The sequence below is a fragment of the Pseudophryne corroboree genome, chromosome 3 (assembly GCF_028390025.1).
Source record: "Pseudophryne corroboree isolate aPseCor3 chromosome 3, aPseCor3.hap2, whole genome shotgun sequence".
Taxonomy (NCBI): Eukaryota; Metazoa; Chordata; class Amphibia; order Anura; family Myobatrachidae; genus Pseudophryne; species Pseudophryne corroboree.
Genome location: NC_086446.1, coordinates 429,915,322 through 429,933,795, shown reverse-complemented (window position 1 = coordinate 429,933,795; position 18,474 = coordinate 429,915,322). Strand labels below are relative to the sequence as shown.

Below are 18,474 nucleotides of genomic sequence, written 5' to 3'. Positions count from 1 at the left end.
GAGAACGGAACCTGGAGGGTCCTTAACTTTTTGGTTTTCATTTCATCTCATGACACTCCACCCAAAGCTACTCTTCTGGTTATCCTATCAACTAGGACAACAATGAAGGTGACTCCATAACATTTCTTCCATTGTTTTCCCATGTCACAGAAACATTGCATGTGTGTTACAGGTGACCATCCTAATCATCTCTCCTTCACTTCACAGTAATGTCATTGTTAGTGATACATTATTTGGATCAAGCATCAACAGGAAACTTAGATATAAGAGTCTGGCCGGCATATCACTTATTGCATGACGACCTTGTGCCTGCGCTGTACTGTATGTAGACGGAGTATTTGGTTTTGCTAATGACTTACATAGACTCCATAAGAGGGCATGCCGACATAGCGTATTGTTCAATGTTAACATGTATGATCTTAAACTCCATCTATAAATGTTCTGTTGTGAGACTTCCAATATGCTCAGAATATTGCTACTGTGACAGATGATTTAGTATATACTAGCTGGAGTACCCGGCGTTGCCCCGGATTTTAAGAATGTCTGTTTACAAAAATAAATGTAAATATTAAACACACAGTATAAATAACATTGTAGATAGCTGAATACCCGTGCTTTGGTACAGGATGAGGATGGTAAATTAGAATGATAGTTTGTTAATTTACGTTAATTGGAGATCTAGTATAGGCATATCTTGCTTCCCTGATGCATTTTGTGTAGTGGCCGCACCCCTTTTTGGTCCCCCAAGGGACCCTGCTCTTACCACTATACATACGTACAGTGTTTACAGGGCCTAGGGCCCTCATTCCGAGTTGTTCGCTCTGTAATTTTCTTTGCATCGCAGCGATTTTCCGCTAATTGCGCATGCGCAATGTTCGCACTGCGGCTGTGCCAAGTAAATTTGTTAAGAAGTTTGGTATTTTACTCACGGCATTACGAGGTTTTTTCTTTGTTCTGGTGATCGTTGTGTGATTGACAGGAAGTGTGTGTTTCTGGGCGGAAACTGGCTGTTTTATGGGAGTGTGTGAAAAAACGCTGCCGTTTCTGGGAAAAACGCGGGAGTGGCTGGAGAAACGGGGGAGTGTCTGGGCGAACGCTGGGTGTGTTTGTGACGTCACACCAGGAACGAAACTGACTGAACTGATCGCAGTGGCAGAGTAAGTGTCGAGCTACTCAGAAACTGCTAAGAAATTTCTATTCGCAATTTTGAGAATCTTTCGTTCGCAATTTTGCTAAGCTAAGATTCACTCCCAGTAGGCGGCGGCTTAGCGTGTGCAATGCTGCTAAAAGCAGCTTGCGAGCGAACAACTCGGAATGAGGGCCCTAATTCAGACCTGATCGCTCGCTAGCGTTCTTTGCAGCGCTGCCATCAGGTCAGAACTGCGCATGCGTATGCACCGCAATGTGCAGGCACGTCGCACAGGTACAAAGTGGTTTGTTGCTCTGCGATGGGTTTGTGCAAAGAATCCATTCGCATGGGCGATCGCAAGGAGATTGACAGGAAGAAGGCATTTGTGGGTGTCAACTGACCATTTCCTGGGAGTGGTTGGAAAAACGCAGGCATTCCCAAGTGTTTGCAAGGCGGGTGTCTGACGTGAATTCCGGACCCTGACAGGTTGAAGTGATCGCAGCGGCTGAGTAAGTCCTGGGCTACTCAGAAACTGCACAAAATCTTTTTGTACCGCTCGACTGCACATGTGATCGGACACTTGCACAGCTAAAATACACTCCCCAGTGGGCGGCAACTATGTGAACGCAGGACTGCAAAAAATAGCTAGCGAGCGATCAGGTCTGAATTGGCCCCATAGATCCTCCAGAAACCCCATGGGGCTGTTTTACTGGTTCATGTCAGGTTTGGCCATCCAAGTGTGAGGTCAAATTGATCAATAATCCTGGGCCGCAGCTCCAGAGGCGGGATGGGCCTACGTGTGGCCAGCTGTACAGTGGAGACATCGGATAACAGCCCATGTTCTCACATGCTTTACAGTGTTTAGTTGCAAAATTGGTGGTGGTGGTCAGGGGCGGATTGGGACGCCGGGACCCCGGATCAGAGCCCGGACAGCCGTGTCCCCTGCTCCCCTCATTGGCCTTTCTCCCTCCGTGCATGGCTCAAAAAAGTCGGAGCCATGGTAATGTCCTGTGTGCGCTGCCCGCACACAGCGTTCATTGCGGTCCTTCAGTCCTCTTTGCGCCACCTCTCCCAGCTTCCACGCTGTCTGTCTCTTCACCTGCTTCTGATAAGTTCCGGTCATCGAGTGAGGAGCCCGGCGGCTGCTGGTGAGTTCACTGTGTGTGGGGGGGTGGGGCAGCTTCTGGCTGAGCACTTAGGATATGAGACAGCAGCAGTGTGTGTGTGGGAGGGGAGGGGGGGTACGGTAAGAGACAGTGGCGGTCATTCCGAGTTGATCGCTAGCTGAAAATGTTCGCTGCGCAGCCATGAAGCAAAAAAATGGTACTTCTGCACATGCGTATGCGGCGCAAAGCGCACGCGCAACGTACTTTCACAACGGCCGATACAGTTTCACACAAGGTCTAGCGAAGCTTTTCAGTCGCACTGCTGACCGCAGAGTGATTGACATGAAGTGGGCGTTTCTGGGTGTCAACTGACCGTTTTCAGGGAGTGTTCGAAAAAATGCAAGCGTGCCAGGAAAAATGCAGGCGTGACTAGGCGAACGCAGGGTGTGTTTGTGATGTCAAAACAGGAACTGAACAGTCTGAAGTGATCGCAAGCGCTGAGTAGATCTGGAGCTGCTCTAAAACTGTACCATTTTTTTTTTTTAGCCGCTCTGCAATCCTTTCGTTCGCACTTCTGCTAAGCTAAAATACACTCCCAGAGGGCGGCGGCTTAGCGTTTGCACGACTGCTAAAAACTGCTAGCGAGCGATAAACTCGGAATGACCCCCAATGGGCGGGTGAGTGTGTGGGGTGTAAAATGGTAAATACCAACTTTTGTCTATTAGCCTGGCACAGTGATTTATGTTGGAAAAAGAGAACTCCATTTCTTTTTAAGATCTTCAACATTTAAAGATACATTAATTAACTATGCTTTCACCCCTGTATAAACTGCATCATACAGGATGAAGTCATTTTCATGTCCAAGGATATTGTGATACAGTGAACTGCGCCTAAATGTATGCTCGGCCCATCATTAGACCCCATCCCCTCTACAGACCCCTCCCCTATTAGGGCTGCCTCTAGAAATTTCCCGGGCTGGTTTTCCAACCCAATCCGCCACTGGTCATCCCATACTTGGACGATCTCATAAAAGCGAGATCTAGGGAGAAATTAGTGCAGAACATTGCACTTTCCCTGACGGTGCTTCAGCAGCACGGTTGGATCATAAACCTTCCAAAATAACAATTGGAACCCACAATGAGGTTATCATTTCTGGGAATGATATTGGACATGGAAGCACAGAAAGTATTCCTACCAATGGAAAAGGCTCTGGAGATCCAGAGGATGGTCAAACATGTTTTAAAACCAGCACGCGTATCGATTCATCAGTGCATCCGCCTGCTGGGGAAGATGGTAGTGGCCTAGGAGGCTCTACAATTTGGCCGATTCCACGCCAGGGTGTTCCAATGGGACCTACTGGACAAGTGGTCCGGATCGCACCTACACATGCACCGGAGGATAATCCTGTCAACAAAAGCCAGTATTTCACTCTTGTGGTGGCTTCAAAGTTCTCACCTCCTGGAGGGACGCAGGTTCGGGATTCAGACTTGGATCCTGGTGACCACAGATGCAAGCCTCCGAGGTTGGGGAGCAGTCACGCAAGGGGAAAGCTTCCAAGGACGATGGTCAAGTCAAGAAGTACTCCTTCACATAAACATTCTGGAATTGAGAGCTGTGTACAACAGCCTTCATCAAGCGGCACACCTTCTTCAAGGTCGTCCCATACAGATCCAGTCAGTCAATGTAACGGCAGTAGCTTACATAAACCACCAGGGTAGAACAAAAAGCAGAGCGGCAATGGCAGAGGTGACAAAGATACTCCTCTGGGCAGAAAGACATGCAAAAGCACTGTCGGCAATTTTCATTCCGGGAGTGGACAACTGGGAAGCAGACTTCCTCAGCAGACACGATCTCCATCCAGGAGAATGGGGCCTCTACCCAGAAGTCTTTGCAGAGGTAGCAGATCGTTGGGGCGTTCCTCAAGTAGATATGATGGCATCACGTCTCAACAAGAAGCTTCATAAATATTGTTCCAGGTCGAGAGACCCACAAGCAATAGCAGTGAATGCACTGGTGACCCAGTGGGTGTTTCAGTCGGTGTATGTCTTCCCTCCACTTCCACTAATACCAAAAGTTCTCAAGATCATCAGAAGAACAAGCGTTCAAGCAATTCTCATTGCTTCAGACTGGCCAAGGAGGGCTTGGTATCCAGATCTTCAGGAGTTATTACTGGAAGATCCTCAGCCTCTTCCTCTTCGCGAGGACCTGCTTCAGCAGGGGCCGTTTGTTTATCAAGACTTACCGCGGCTGCGTTTGACGGCATGGCTGTTGAGCGACAGATCCTAGCCCGTAAGGGTATTCCCAATGAAGTCATTCCCACACTTATTATGGCCAGGAAAGGAGTAACGTCCAAACATTACCATCGTATTTAGAGAAAATATGTATCTTGGGGTAAATCCAAGAAGTCTCCTGCGGTGGAGTTTAAATTAGGACGTCTTCTCCTATTTCTACAGGCGGGTGTGGATGCTGGCTTGAGATTAGGGTCTATCATGGTCCAAATTTCGGCCTTGTCCATTTTCTTTCAGAAACAGTTTGCTTCTCATCCTGATGTCCAGACGTTCGTGAAGGAGGTTCTGCGCATCCAACCTTCCTTTGTGCCTCCTGCGGCGCCATGGGATCTTAATGTGGTGTTGCAGTTCCTTAAATCGGACTGGTTTGAGCCTCTACAAGAGGTAGAGTTGAAGTTTCTGACTTGAAAAGTGGTCATGCTGTTGGCCTTGGCTTCAGGCAGACGAGTGTCTGAATTAGGGGCTTTGTCATACAAGAGTCCTTATTTGATTTTTCATGCAGATAGAGCTGAACTGCGGAAGCGTCAGCATTTTCTTCCAAAGGTTGTGTCTTCTTTCCATATCAACCAACCTGTGGTGGTGCCAGTGGCTTCTGACACCTCAGCCGTTTCAAAGTCCTTGGATGTCGTCAGAGTGTTGAGGACTTATGTTGCAAGAACGGCTCGGATAAGGAAAATAGAATCTTTGTTTGTCCTATATGACCCCAACAAGATTGGGGGTCCTGCTTCTAAGCAGACTATTGCGCGCTGGATCAGAGGTACCATTCAGCATGCTTATTCCATGGCAGGATTGCCGTTACCGAGTTCGGTAAAGGCCCACTCTACAAGGAAAGTGGGTTCTTCCTGGACGGCTGCCGGGGTGTCTCGGCGTTGCAAATTTGCAGAGCAGCTACTTGGTCAGGGGCAAACACGTTTGCTAAGTTTTACAGGTTTGACACCTTGGCTGCTGACGACCTTCAGTTTGGTCAGTCAGTTCTGCAGGAACATTAGCACTTTCCCGCCCGTACTGGGAGCTTTGGTACATCCCCATGGTACTAAAATGGACCCCATCATCCTCTAGGACGTAAGAGAAAATAGGATTTTAATTACCTACCGGTAAATCCTTTTCTTGTAGTCCGTAGAGGATGCTGGGCGCCCGCCCAGTGCTAATTAATTTTTCCTGCAAATTACGTTTGGTCTTTTTACACAGGTTCTCATGTGTTAAGATGATTTACAGCAGTTGCTGTTACGTTATGCATGCACGTTAGCATGGGTTATGTTAAAGGTGATGTTAGGTGACATGTTTTTGGTATGGTGTGAGCTGGTGTGAATCTCACCACTAGTTTAATGTAAATTCTTCTCTCGAAGTTGTCCGTCTCCTCGGGCACAGTTCCTATACTGAGGTCTGGAGGAGGGGCATAGAGGGAGGAGCCAGTTCACACTGTTGAAAAGTCTTAAAGTGCCGAAGGCTCCTGCAGAACCGTCTATACCCCATGATACTAAAATGGACCCCAGCATCCTCTACGGACTACGAGAAAGGGTAATTAAAATCCTATTTTATTATGACAGTTAGGAGCTGACTTGGGGGGAGATGTACTAAGCAGTGATAAAAGTGGAGAACTGAGCCAGCGGAGAGTTGCCCATGGCAACCAATCAGCTGCTCTGTATACTTTTATAGTATGCAAATTATAAATGTTATGTCAATGCTGATTGGTTGCCATGGGTAACTTCTCCACTGGCTCACTTCTCCACTTTTATCACTGCTTAGTACATCTCCCCCTTTATCTCTCTCCAAGCGTTGATGCATATTCCCCTGACAGTCTCCGGATTTCCAGTATCTTTATTATTTTTCCTCTACAGCAATTTGATAAAATTACACTTTAAACAGTATTTAAAGAAATAGATTTACTAGGATAATCTCTAGGTGAACAGGTTTCCTGGGCCCAATGGATAATTCCCAAGTGAATAGGTTTCCTGGGCCCAATGGATAATTCCCAAGTGAACAGGTTTCCTGGGCCCAATGGATAATTCCCAAGTGAACAGGTTTCCTGGGCCCAATGGATAATTCCCAAGTGAACAGGTTTCCTGGGGCCCATCGGACAGTATCTAAATGAACAGGAGCTGTCTCTTCTGCCAAGCCATAGTTCTGGTTCTGCAAATAAAAGCTTTTCTTTCAACATAGCATCTGTTATCTCAGCATTACTCCTTTTATTATTACAAGCCATGCATTCTACTAGCAGGAAACATTATCTCAAAACTAAGTGTCAGTTTATCAGTTTTTATGGCAGTGTTTCAGGAATTCTGATAAATTAATCCCATGCAACACAAACCAGCATTCCCCACTGTTACACTCTACTCTTTGTATTGTCTGATTCACACTTGTTAATTCCTTCATATCTGTTGACTTGACAGGAATTTATCAGTGTTCAGTAAAATAACATGAGGCAGAATATCTAATACTTGACCCTTTGATGGATATACAGTCTGTGGGTGCAATGGGTGGGTTAAGCACTCCTATACAGTTACACACAAGTCCTTGTATAAACCAATGACTGTATGATTGTGTAGGTGAGAGTCACACAGAATGGAGACACAGAGAAAGGTGTGGCTCTGAATCAGAGACCAGGCTAGAAATAAACAACCAAGTCTAGCTTGTGTGTCAACGCAATACAGAGAGCACTATACAAGGAGTACCTTGTAGCTTGACCTCAGTCTACATGACCTTTGTAAACAACTCTACAAGACTGAATTTAACTCCTTGGTATCACACAAGTGTCTCCCATGTAACTCAGGTAAAACTGTGCTCCCTGCATCCATACACATTTCATATATTCAAAGACCGAAACGGATTAAAAAAAGAAAAGGGATCATTTTGGTGAAAATAACACATATACAGTAGACAATATCCTGCTTCCCTTACTCCTATTTGTTTTACAGCTGAGGCATCCAGTGTTGAATTGAATAAAGTGGGATTTTTAGGGGGATTAACACAACAATGCTTTGCACATAAACCATACCTCCTATTACTAATAAGATGATCTGCAATAAATGTACTGCCTTCTTGTAGAATATCTTCTGACATAACTTAGTTTACAAGGTACAAAATAAAATTGGTCATGTGCGGGATGTAGGGAAACCAGCTCACTGCAATTTAAAAGAAGTGCCAAAAGGTGAAGACAGCATTGGCCATAACGTGACTTAGGTCATATGTATTAGGAATAGGTTCTATGAGGTAGATAAACTATGTCCAGCAAAACGTGTGCCTTCATTTGTGTAAGTTCACTTCTATATTCTACCACAGCAAGACTGCAGTATGTGCACAGTCAGAGGGGAGAAGCTGGGTGGCGTCAAGGTGCCCCTAATAAAGTACCAGGTAGATGCACCTAATGGAGGGTTATGAAGATCCACTGCTTAATTAATATACCCCTAATTTTTGGAGCAGCTCAGATACTACATTTCAGCCGTCTGTGTCTCTTCAGCCCCCTACCTTTCCAGCCTCCTCTCCCTTGTGTCAGTCGAGTCTCCTGTCACTCCAGAACGCCCTCCCTGCCATGTGTCCCTTAACCTCCCCCTCACTCTGTGTCTCTCGGCCTCCCCATGTCCCCCTCTGTGTCTCTCAGCCTTCCCTCTTTGTTTTTGTGTCTTCCAGCCTCTCTCAGCCTCCCTGTGTCTTTCAGCCTCCCTCTCTGTGTTAGCTACCCTGTGTCTCTCAGCGTCCCCCTCTGTGTCTATCAGCCTCCCCCTGTGTCTTTTATCCTCCCTCTCTGTCATCTCCTCTGTGTCTCTCAGCATCCCCCTCTGAGTCTCTCAGCATTCCTCTCTGTGTCAGCCTCCCCCTGTCCAACATCTGGCCACAGTCCACTTTGCGACTGTAACTGGCCAGCCCAGGATGTGGAAAGTGAACACCATGCAGGAGCCATGCATGCATATTGTGCTTGGACGAAGAGCTCCAGCTTCTAGTGCCGTGTCGACTACAGTCCACCGCTGAGATAATTTATAGCTGCACGGGGAGGGCTGTCCGCAGCAGCCTCATCATTGCAGCTGTGGGAACAGTCAGCACCCCAACCCGCCACCTGCCCCACCCCCATCAAACGCCACACACAAAAACCGCCGCAGATACACTTGGTATTGGCTGCAGTGGAGCGAGTCCCAGGGACCCACCTGTTTTGGAACTATGAGTCCCCACTCCTCAAAAGTGGGTAAAATACGCAATGTAGCGCGTTTTTGCAATCTCTGGTGGAGTGAGGATATTGTAATGATATAAGGAGTTGCAAAGATGGTATTTTCAGGGATGTTTCAGCTGAGCAGCATTAGACTAGTATGGGGACCTAAATTCAACAAGCTCTGAAAACACTTGGAGCTTGACTGCGGGAATATTCACCATCTCCAGATGGTGTTTGTTCCCGCTGCTCACCTACTGTATTGGAAGTAGTCCCTGTACCAAAAAGGGATCCATTCAGATCCCTCCACCACTGCTCAGCTCCATCTGCCAGAAGTTGCGCATGCGTGATCCCAAGTTCATGCATGTGCAGAAGCACTGCAGAGTCCAACTAAAGTATTGGTGAAAGGATTTGCAGGGAAAGCTTATCTTCAGAATTGTTGAATTGCTCCTGCGCTCACTAAAATTGAATACTCATTGGTCTATTTACCATACCTCCCAACTGTCCCGATTTTCGCGGAACAGTCCTGTTTTTTTGGGACTGTCCTGCTGTCCCACCCGTGGGCCGCAGTGTCCAGCGGTGGGGGAGGGGCAGTTGGGAGACTCCTGTCATTGCTGCTCTGCAGAGCGCTGGTCATGCCCCCTTTAGTGTTAAAAAAATGGGGGCGTGACTCGCGATCGCGGCAGTGCCGCAAGGCCATGCCCCTTTCTGTTAGGCCATGCCCCTTTCAGGCACGCGCTACGCGCGCGCAAGAGTCCCTCTTTTTGAACTGAGAATGTTGGGAGGTATGATTTACTAAGCCTTGGACGGAGATAAAGTTGATGCAGATAAAGTACCAGTCAGTCAGCTTTTAACTGCCATGTCACAGGATGTGTTTGAATAATGACAGGAGCTAAGTGGCTGGTACTATATCTCTGTCAACTTTATCTCCATCCAAGACTTAGCAAGTAGGCCCCAAACTTATCAGGGGCCGCCCACCCCCTGATTATTTCCATAATAATAGGCCCCTACGTAGCTACAGTAAGTGAAGTTTAGGGGGTGGAAGCGGAAAGTAAGAAACTCACAAATGGTTGTCATTTCACAATTAATTCCTGACTGACATTTTAACTTTCAGCAATGTCATATTCATAATTACTATAAGTTTATTGTCAGTGTCTGATTGAAGCTGATGTTCGCAATTTCTATGTTTCGTTAAGTAAAATGTGTGAGATGTGTGGATTGAAATGCAATCTCTCAAAGTTTAAATTTCCCGCTTCCAGTTCCACGTTGATTCTGTTAGTGTCCGTCAGGAGCCAGCTAAGGAAAATTTTGACTATCGGAGAGCATAAGGCAGTCTGTGTTCTTGATTTTCATACAAACATTTGTCTGATTTGAGCATTCAGCAGCATAAAACAGTGTTGACCAGCAGGGGCTGCTACTTACTTTTAGGAGGGGGGCTGCCGCTACCCCCTATGCCCAATGAGGAGGCAGCCAGCTGGGTCCCAGCACTTGCGCACTGGATCTGGCAAGCGGCGCATGTGCAGAAGCTGTGGTGCAACTGCGCACGTGCAAAACACTGACTTTTATGGACTGTATTGGCTGCAGCCCATAGCAGACTGCTAGGGCTGCACGAAAAGTCAGGCAGTAGCTTACTACAGGAAGCTCGCTCTCTGCTTATTGCAGCCTGGTCTGGCAGTCCCAGAGGGCAGGATGTAATAAACGGAAAATGCGGTAAACCCCCATTTACAACATTTTCCGAATGTACTAGCCCCCGACCTATGAGCTTCTCTCCGCAGCGCCAGTGTAAGGGATTCAATCGGATCCCTCTCAGCATGCCCCGCTGCTGCCCCCTGTCTCTCTGCGCATGCGCAGAATGACTCCCGGGCCGAAACCGGAGATCACAAAGGACAACTCTTATTTGAAGAGCTGTCTTTCACAATGCTAATCGGCGGCACTGTCACTTAGTACATCCCGCCCAGAGGGAGAAAACAGCTCCCAATGGGACTGCCTGTAGTGTCTGTAACTGTCAGGTAGCACTTCCAATAGGAAGTCACTGCCTGTCACAGTGAAGCCACAGAAGCCTCACTGACAATGAAAGGGGTGGCGGATTTTACAAGGCGGGGAAGGGGGGGGGTTAGCTGCAACCCATAGGTAAAATCTGCCACCGGTGCTGACATCATTTTTCATTTCAACAGGATGTGTATATATCTATCTGTGTGTGTGTGTAAGGCAGTGTATATGGCACTGTGGGGCAATGTATATCTGGCACTTGTAGGGTCCTGTGTATCTGGCACTGCTGGGGCACTGTGTATCTGGCACTGTGGGACACTGTGTATCTGGCACTGTGGGGCACTGTGTATCTGGCACTGTGGAGCATATTTGGCACTGGAGGCATATGTGTATCTGCCACAGTGGGGGTGTATCTGCCACTGTGGGGGCATATATGGCACTGCTGGGGGCATTTGTGTATCTGACACTGTGGGGCTTTTGTGTATCTGGCACTGTGGGGCATTTGTGTATCTGGCACTGTGGGGCATTCATGTATCTGGCACTGTGGGGGCATATCAGGCACTGTAGGAGCATACTGTATCTGGCACGGTGGGGGCATGTGTATCTGCCACTATTGGGGTCATATGTGTATCTGGCCCCCCATATGTGTATCAAGCCCCCATTTTCATTGGCCACACCCCATGTGGCATTTGACCACACCCATTTTTTGGCGCGCACACAGTACCACTGAGACGTTTTTTCTACTTGCACCACTGGTGGGAGGGGAATCATTTGTATAAATGGCACTTCTGAGGGCATTATATACAATCAGCGCTACTACAGGGGCTATTATGTGTATAACTGGTGCTACTACAGGGGCTATTATGGGTATAACTGGTGCTACCACAGAAGCTATTATGTGTATAACCGGCACTACCTACGGGGGCTATTATGTGTATAACCGGCGCTACCACAGGGGCTATTAAGTGTATAACTGGCGCTACTACAGGGGTTATTATGTGTATAACCGGCGCCACTACTGGGGACATTATGTGTATAAAGAGCACTACTATGTGGAGGGTAATGTGAATAAGATTGTGCTACTGTGTGGCGTAATTTTAAATGGGGGTACTGTTGTGTGGCCATGACCGTTCCTTGTGAGACCAAACCTCTTTTTGCTGCACGCTGTCCCTTTGTAAAATATGGGAGGGTGCAAATTTATCGTTTGCAGGGATGAGCCGAATACTCTAGCACCAGCCCTGCTCTCCTCCTTACCATAATGATGTTCGGGGTCACCTCAATGGCTGGTTGCTACAAAGATAGGTTGGCCATGCAGCTGCATTGGATTAAGAACTGTTGCGTTGACCACCACATTTCCTAGATCTCACACTGTTTGATTTCTTCTTGAGGGGTTTCATCAAGGATCGTGTGTTTGTACCACCACGAACAACAACGCTGGATAACCTGTGTGCGCACATCAGAGCAGCACCTTTACAGTAGCAAATAAACTACATTTGCCAGTGCTCTACTACAGATAAGGGGGAGCACCAGTAACAACTGTTTCACAGTGAACTTCACTGTGTTCCACAAAGAGAAAGAAGTAGTTCAGTGAAAATGTAAGGCTGCATTAATTGTTAATCTATGTGCAGCTAAAACACTGATTTATCCTGCAGAGCATATATGCTCCCAAAATGTAATTAGAAAATAAAAATAAAATACTACATAAGCAAAAAAAAATGCATACTACTGTCTGGCAGGAAGAACTCAGTAGTTAATAGAGCCAAATGTACAAGAATCGAGATGAGAGACTTACTGGAAACACAATTGTGAATGAAAGGGTCAGCTTTTTGTGTTTGGAAAAGTCACAAGGATCATTTCACTCATTGTGTTCCAGTCAGGGAAACTACACTGTAGTTTTTAATTGTGGTTATAGAAGGAATTATATATGAGTGTGTACTATGCTGTTTAAATTTATGCTCCGTAGAAAAAAAAAAATTGCGATCAACTAATCTCCGCCTATGGGGGAGTGTATTTTAGCATAGCGGGGCTGCGAACGCTTGTGCAGCTCTGCTATGCTAAAAAAGTTTCACTTAAAACAAGACCAGCCCTGGACATACTTACCCTGTGCGATGGATCCAGCGATGATGGGGCCGGCTTTGACGTCAGACATCCGCCCTCCATTCTCCTGGACACGCCTGCGTTTTCCTTACCACTCCCCGAAAACGGCTGCCAACGGACAGGTGACGACCCGGAACGCCTTCCATCTGTCAATCTTCTTGCGGTCGCCACTGCGACCGCTTTCTTCGTAACCAGCGTCGTTGCCCGGTGACCCCTGTCGCTGGGCAACGACGCACGTGCGCAGTGTGCACGCCGCGCATGCGCATTCCATTCCGATGCGTGTGAATGGGCCGGAATGACCCCCATAGTACTGTAGTAAAACACTTCAACACTACAATATCTAGAAAAGTTTAGGGCACTGTTTGGCAGTGACGTGCAGTCAGGGTAGGCAGGGGATGCAGAGCCTCATCTGTTATATTCCATTACACTCCAGACTATACAACGGATTAGAATAATACAAAGAAGACATTTATAACTTATAAATATCATCTTTGTATTATTCATATAATCATTGTGTTATTCAAATAATTTTTATAGTCAAAAGTAAACGCACCACCAAATCCTTTGTGTAGAAATCTGTCCCTGATACTATCCAGTGCCGCCCCAGCATTCACCTCACCGCAGCTCCACTCACTACTGTTGGGATTGAAATGAATCTCCTGCCTGGGATCTAGCGGGCAGTGTGGGAGAAGAGGGATCTGGGATCTGGGGGGCGTGGCCAGGGGTATGCAGTAAGTTAACACATGCCATGCTTATGAGCAGGGCATCTGATCAGAGTTTGGGGAGAGCCTGGGGGGTGCTGGGCACTCCACCAGAGTGACGAGAACAGACGAGAACAAAGCTGGCGATGCCATGCCCTTTTCATTCGGCAACCTGTGCTTGGTGAGGGTATGGGACTCAAGTTCGACAGCAATTAGGTCGACACCCATTGGTCCACAGTGGGTAGGTCGACACTAGAAATAGGTCGACACTGACATTAGGTCAATATGAACAAGGTCCACATGAAAAAAGGCCGACATTCATTTTTTTTGTTTTTTTGGGTGTCGTTTTCTCCGTCAAGTGATTGGGAACCCCAATCATGCTGCGGGCAAGGTGTCTCACTCCGCTACCACTGCGTTCAGCACAGGTTACCGTTCCCAATCGTAGTCCACGTTGATCGTAAAGTATGAAAAAGTCCCAAAAATGAAAAAGTGAAAAACTCATGTCGATCTTTTTTTCATGTCAACCTTGTTCATGTCAACCTAATGTCTGTCGACCTATTTATAGTGTCGACCTATGGGTGTCGATCTAATGGGTGTCAACCTAGTGTCCGGATACCGTTTGGAGTACACTAGGTCGACGGAGTCTAGGTTGACCACTAATGGTCAACAGTAACTAGGTCGACAGGGTCTCTAGGCCGACAGGTCAAAAGGTCGACATGAGTTTTTTATGGGGGGGTTTGTGTCGTTTTCTTTGTAGAGTGACCAGGAACCCCAATTAGTGCACCGTGTCCCCTCGCAGGCTCCCTTCGCTCGGTTACAGTTCCCAATTGTAGTCCACGTGGATCGTTAAGTATGAAAAAGTTCAAAAAAAGGAAAAAATCGTGAAAAACTCATGTCGACCTTTTCACCTGTCCACCTAGAACATGTCGACCTAGAAACCCTGTCGACCTAGTTACTGTCGACCTAGATAGTGTCGACCTAGTTACTGTCGACCTAGAGACCGGATCCCCTTCTTTGTCTGCATGCATGACTGGGAGAAGACAGGCCCGGGAGGGAGTCCAGGCCCCACAGTAGTTGCACACCTTGTACCCACAGTAGATACGACAGTGCCCACAGGGTCTTAATCAGACTCTAGAGTGAATGGAGGAGTTTATACATATAAATGTATACACCAATAAGGGGTCGATTTTGAATTAAGGTCCAGAATAGGGACATTTTGTTTATACGAAACTGCATTTGTTGTGATCCATTAAAGCTGTTCTGGAGGATTGCCATTTCTGTATATTCTGTTTTCCTTGTACTGGAGCAGTCAGATTTACAGTGAAAATGTGATTTACAGAAGATGAAAATACTAGTTTCGCTATTATTGAAATTGATGAAAATCACTAGTTTCCACATTTTTCCTATGGGAAAGATGACCAGGGTTGCAAAGAGGTATCTAAATGGATCCTTCCACCACCATAATATTGCGAGACCGGTGGCTGTGCACATGCATGACCTCAGTCCATGCATGTGTGCAGTATCCGTCAGCACTCTGGTAAGTAACACTGCTATTAAACTGCTCTGGTACCAAAGGATCCACCACCGGATCGGCCCCCAATGATGAACGGGCCCCTTTATGAGCCCACTAAAATCCCTGGATTACAATTCACATTGTATTACTTGATTTAATAATTACTAAATTGGGCCAGGCAAAATAGATTTGAAATTTGTGTAAGAAATACACTTTTTTAGTTTATACAATGTTAACTTAGTGATATAACTTGAGATTGTTTTAATATAACATGTTCTGTATAAGAAGCTGGAGCACGTATAAGAGGTGAATAAGAAGCTAACTTCAGCCTTGTCTGTGATATTCTCTGTACATGTCCGCTTAGACCTACTGTATATGCTTGTTAGCACATAACATTCCCAACTCTATTCTGGTGAGACAAAAGATTTATTACCTATGGAAACTTTATGTAAACATTGGGATAATTTCAAGCAATGTTTAACATCATGGTTGTAATGCTTGCAATAGTCTGCATGCACTGCATGGGTTAATACAAAATCCCCCCCTCCCTAGAAAGCGTTACCCCAAGCTCTGTGAGTAAAGTTCTCCTTGGCCTGTTGGTCCCACCCCCGGGGTGTGTGCAGGAGGAGATGTATAAAAACACATTGCTAAAGTTAGGATGTAATTATATTACTACTTGCTAGGAGTAAGCTCAGTCAGAGACCTGGACCATGGCAGAAGGTAACGTAATACAGACTTTCTGTATGTCTGTGCTTGTACTGTCTATGTAGTATACTGTAGAATGGAGTCTGAGCACACAGTGGTGCATACTGACAGTCATAAGATATAGCACAGATATAGCCACAATTGTTGTACAAGTGTGTTTGGTTTACTGACCAAGTGCTTACCCTCCCAGACAGTCAAGTTTGCCTTACACAGGACGGAGTATGTGTGTATCTGTTACAGAACTGCTATATCTCTTATTACTATATTGCAACGCTCTGCACTTTTGGACTTTGGTAATATACAGACCCACACAAGGTGTAGTCTATATTACGTGTGCTCAGAAACTGACAACTAGCATGTGCATGCACTACAATATTCTGTATAAGATGTAGATGTATTTAATTATTAATATTATTGTTTTCATTTACAGAGTAAAAATACTTTGTAAACTCCTTAATTTTCACTTTTGATAACTATCCGAAGTGGGGTGTTGAGGCATTGCAGTATATTTGGCAACAGCCCGTATAGAAAGATCAACATGTAGCATTATCTGTGTGTGTGTGTGTGTGTGTGTGTGTGTGTGTGTGTTGTATTGGATGACTGCCTTAACTGCTTTAGCTACATCTGGATCTAGTGTTGCAGTACTTTAAGTGTATTGGTGTTGTTACTTTGTGGGTGATTCGAATGTGGGCAGTGCAAATGGAAACTCCAGCGATGGCATTTCATATCACATCAATTGCACCCCAGTTTCACCCTGAAATCTCAGATATTTGTTTGTAGCCCTTAGGCTGCGCCCACAAATTCATGATGTAAGGACTACAAGAAGTACGCCACAACCGTCCACTTAAAGCCCTTGAAGCATCACCCAAAATTGAATTGACCCGTAATGTTTGAGTACATTTCTTCTGCATGAAGTATATAACATGATTTGCAACTTTCTGGGACTGACAAGAGTTCATAATATTGACAACAGAAATGTTTTGCCAATGTTGTCAAAATGGACTAGTGTTGGAGACTCTGAAAACAATGGTGGACATGTACCAAGCAGTGATAAAAGTGGAGAAGTGAGCCAGTGGAGAAGTTGCCCATGGAAACCAATCAGCATTGATGTAACATTTATAATTTGCATACTTTAAAAATATACAGAGCAGCTGATTGGTTGCCATGGGCACCTTCTCCACTGGCTCACGTCTCCACTTTTTTCACTGCTTAGTACATGTCCCCCTATTTATGTGTGTAAGTAATCATCATGTAGCTTCCGTTTTGGTGGACATTCCTCCCAACTGTTATTCTGTAGCAGGGGCCATCCTTATGCACCCAAATCCCACTGTCCTTCCTCAATTCAGATTGATGTCTAGATCTGTATGGAGAAACCCATCCACTGATATCTAAGTGTTGCATCCTACTCTGTAACATAATCCAAGCTACTGTATATGCTGATGTTTTGGTGATGTGCGGGTCATTTATGCTCTGTAGAGCAATAGGGGTTTATTTTGTTTCATCGCTTGGGCTGAAAGTCTACAGGGGTCCATGTAGAGACAATCTGGCTTTTTATAACAAATCCTAACATCTTAAGTGCTCCGCTTGGGTCAGTTCAATTGTAGGAGATATGTTTTAAGTACAGTATGTTTCAGTTAGATGTATACTGCCATCAAGGTTAGAATTCAGTGCAGATAAGAGGGGTTCCTCAGAGAACATGAATTCCCATGGGGAGTAATGCATATTTCAGGGAGTGCTCTTTTGAAGTTCAATAGAAAATAAACACAGGCAAATGTTTCCATTAAAATTCCACATGCGGAACACAATGGGAGCAGTCACAGTAGTGGAAGACCTCACCATCCCTTTACACCACATAGTGGAATGTTAAACCTGTCACCGGATAAGTCCTAGGACACACAGAGACAAGAAGGACAATCTGTTGGGTATAGGTCAAAAGAGACAGGTCACAGCAAGTGAAGCAGCGGGCACAAAGCTGTACATAAAAGCCTTTATACCTATTTAAGTTTACAGTACATACAATTTAGTTATATAGTTTTCATGGGATCAGTAAGTAGGTCCACACTATCTAGGTCGACCACTATTGGTCGACAGTAACTAGGTCGACAGGGTTTCTAGGTCAAAGGGGTCTCTAGGTCGACATGTTCTAGGTCGACAGGCTAGAAGTCGACATGAGTTTTTCACGATTTTTTCCCCTTTTTTTGAACCTTTTCATATTTAACGATCCACGTGGACTACGATTGGAACGGTAATCCTTGGCCGAAGCATGGCAAGCGAAGCGAGCGGACACGGTGCACTAATTGGGGTTCCCGGTTACTGTAAACGACACCAAAAAAATAAAAAACCTCATGTTGACCTTTTGACCTGTCGACCTAATTACTGTCGACCTAGTTTCTATCTACCTTCCATACCACACCCGATTTTCATATGAGGATTGGAACTAGTGTAATGTCACTGTACATAGCCATCTCCCTAACAGATGAGTTTACACTACAGCAAATGACACTGGAGCATTTAGTTTCTCTGTTGGTAAAAGTTGCAGTAATGCATGAAGCACCAGCATGTCTCACAAAGCAAACATTGCGTGAGCGCCTGTGTTTACAATGTGTAGTAATAGTGAGATGAATGCCAGACAGCAGACAGCGTCTCCTGTCACATTGGGGGGCCAGTCTGTAGGAGAGGTTTGAGGGAAAGAGCAGTCCGACTCCTAATAAGGGACAAGAAACAAAAAGGCCTTCGGAGCATGCGATGCAGATAGATACAGAATTCTTATACAAGGATAGACAGAGACCTGGCATAAAGATACAACAA

General features: G+C 45.8%; 1 protein-coding gene across 1 annotated transcript in view; it reads left to right on the top strand.

Moving 5' to 3' along the window:
* Positions 1-15,576: 15,576 nt before the first annotated feature.
* TGM2 (transglutaminase 2) overlaps positions 15,577-18,474 on the top strand; it is a 60,847-nt gene continuing 57,949 nt past the window's right edge. Inside the window, exon 1 of the mRNA XM_063960378.1 lies at positions 15,577-15,681. Coding sequence (XP_063816448.1) covers positions 15,672-15,681 — 10 coding nt within the window. The 5' untranslated portion in view covers positions 15,577-15,671. The remainder of the gene's footprint in view (positions 15,682-18,474) is intronic.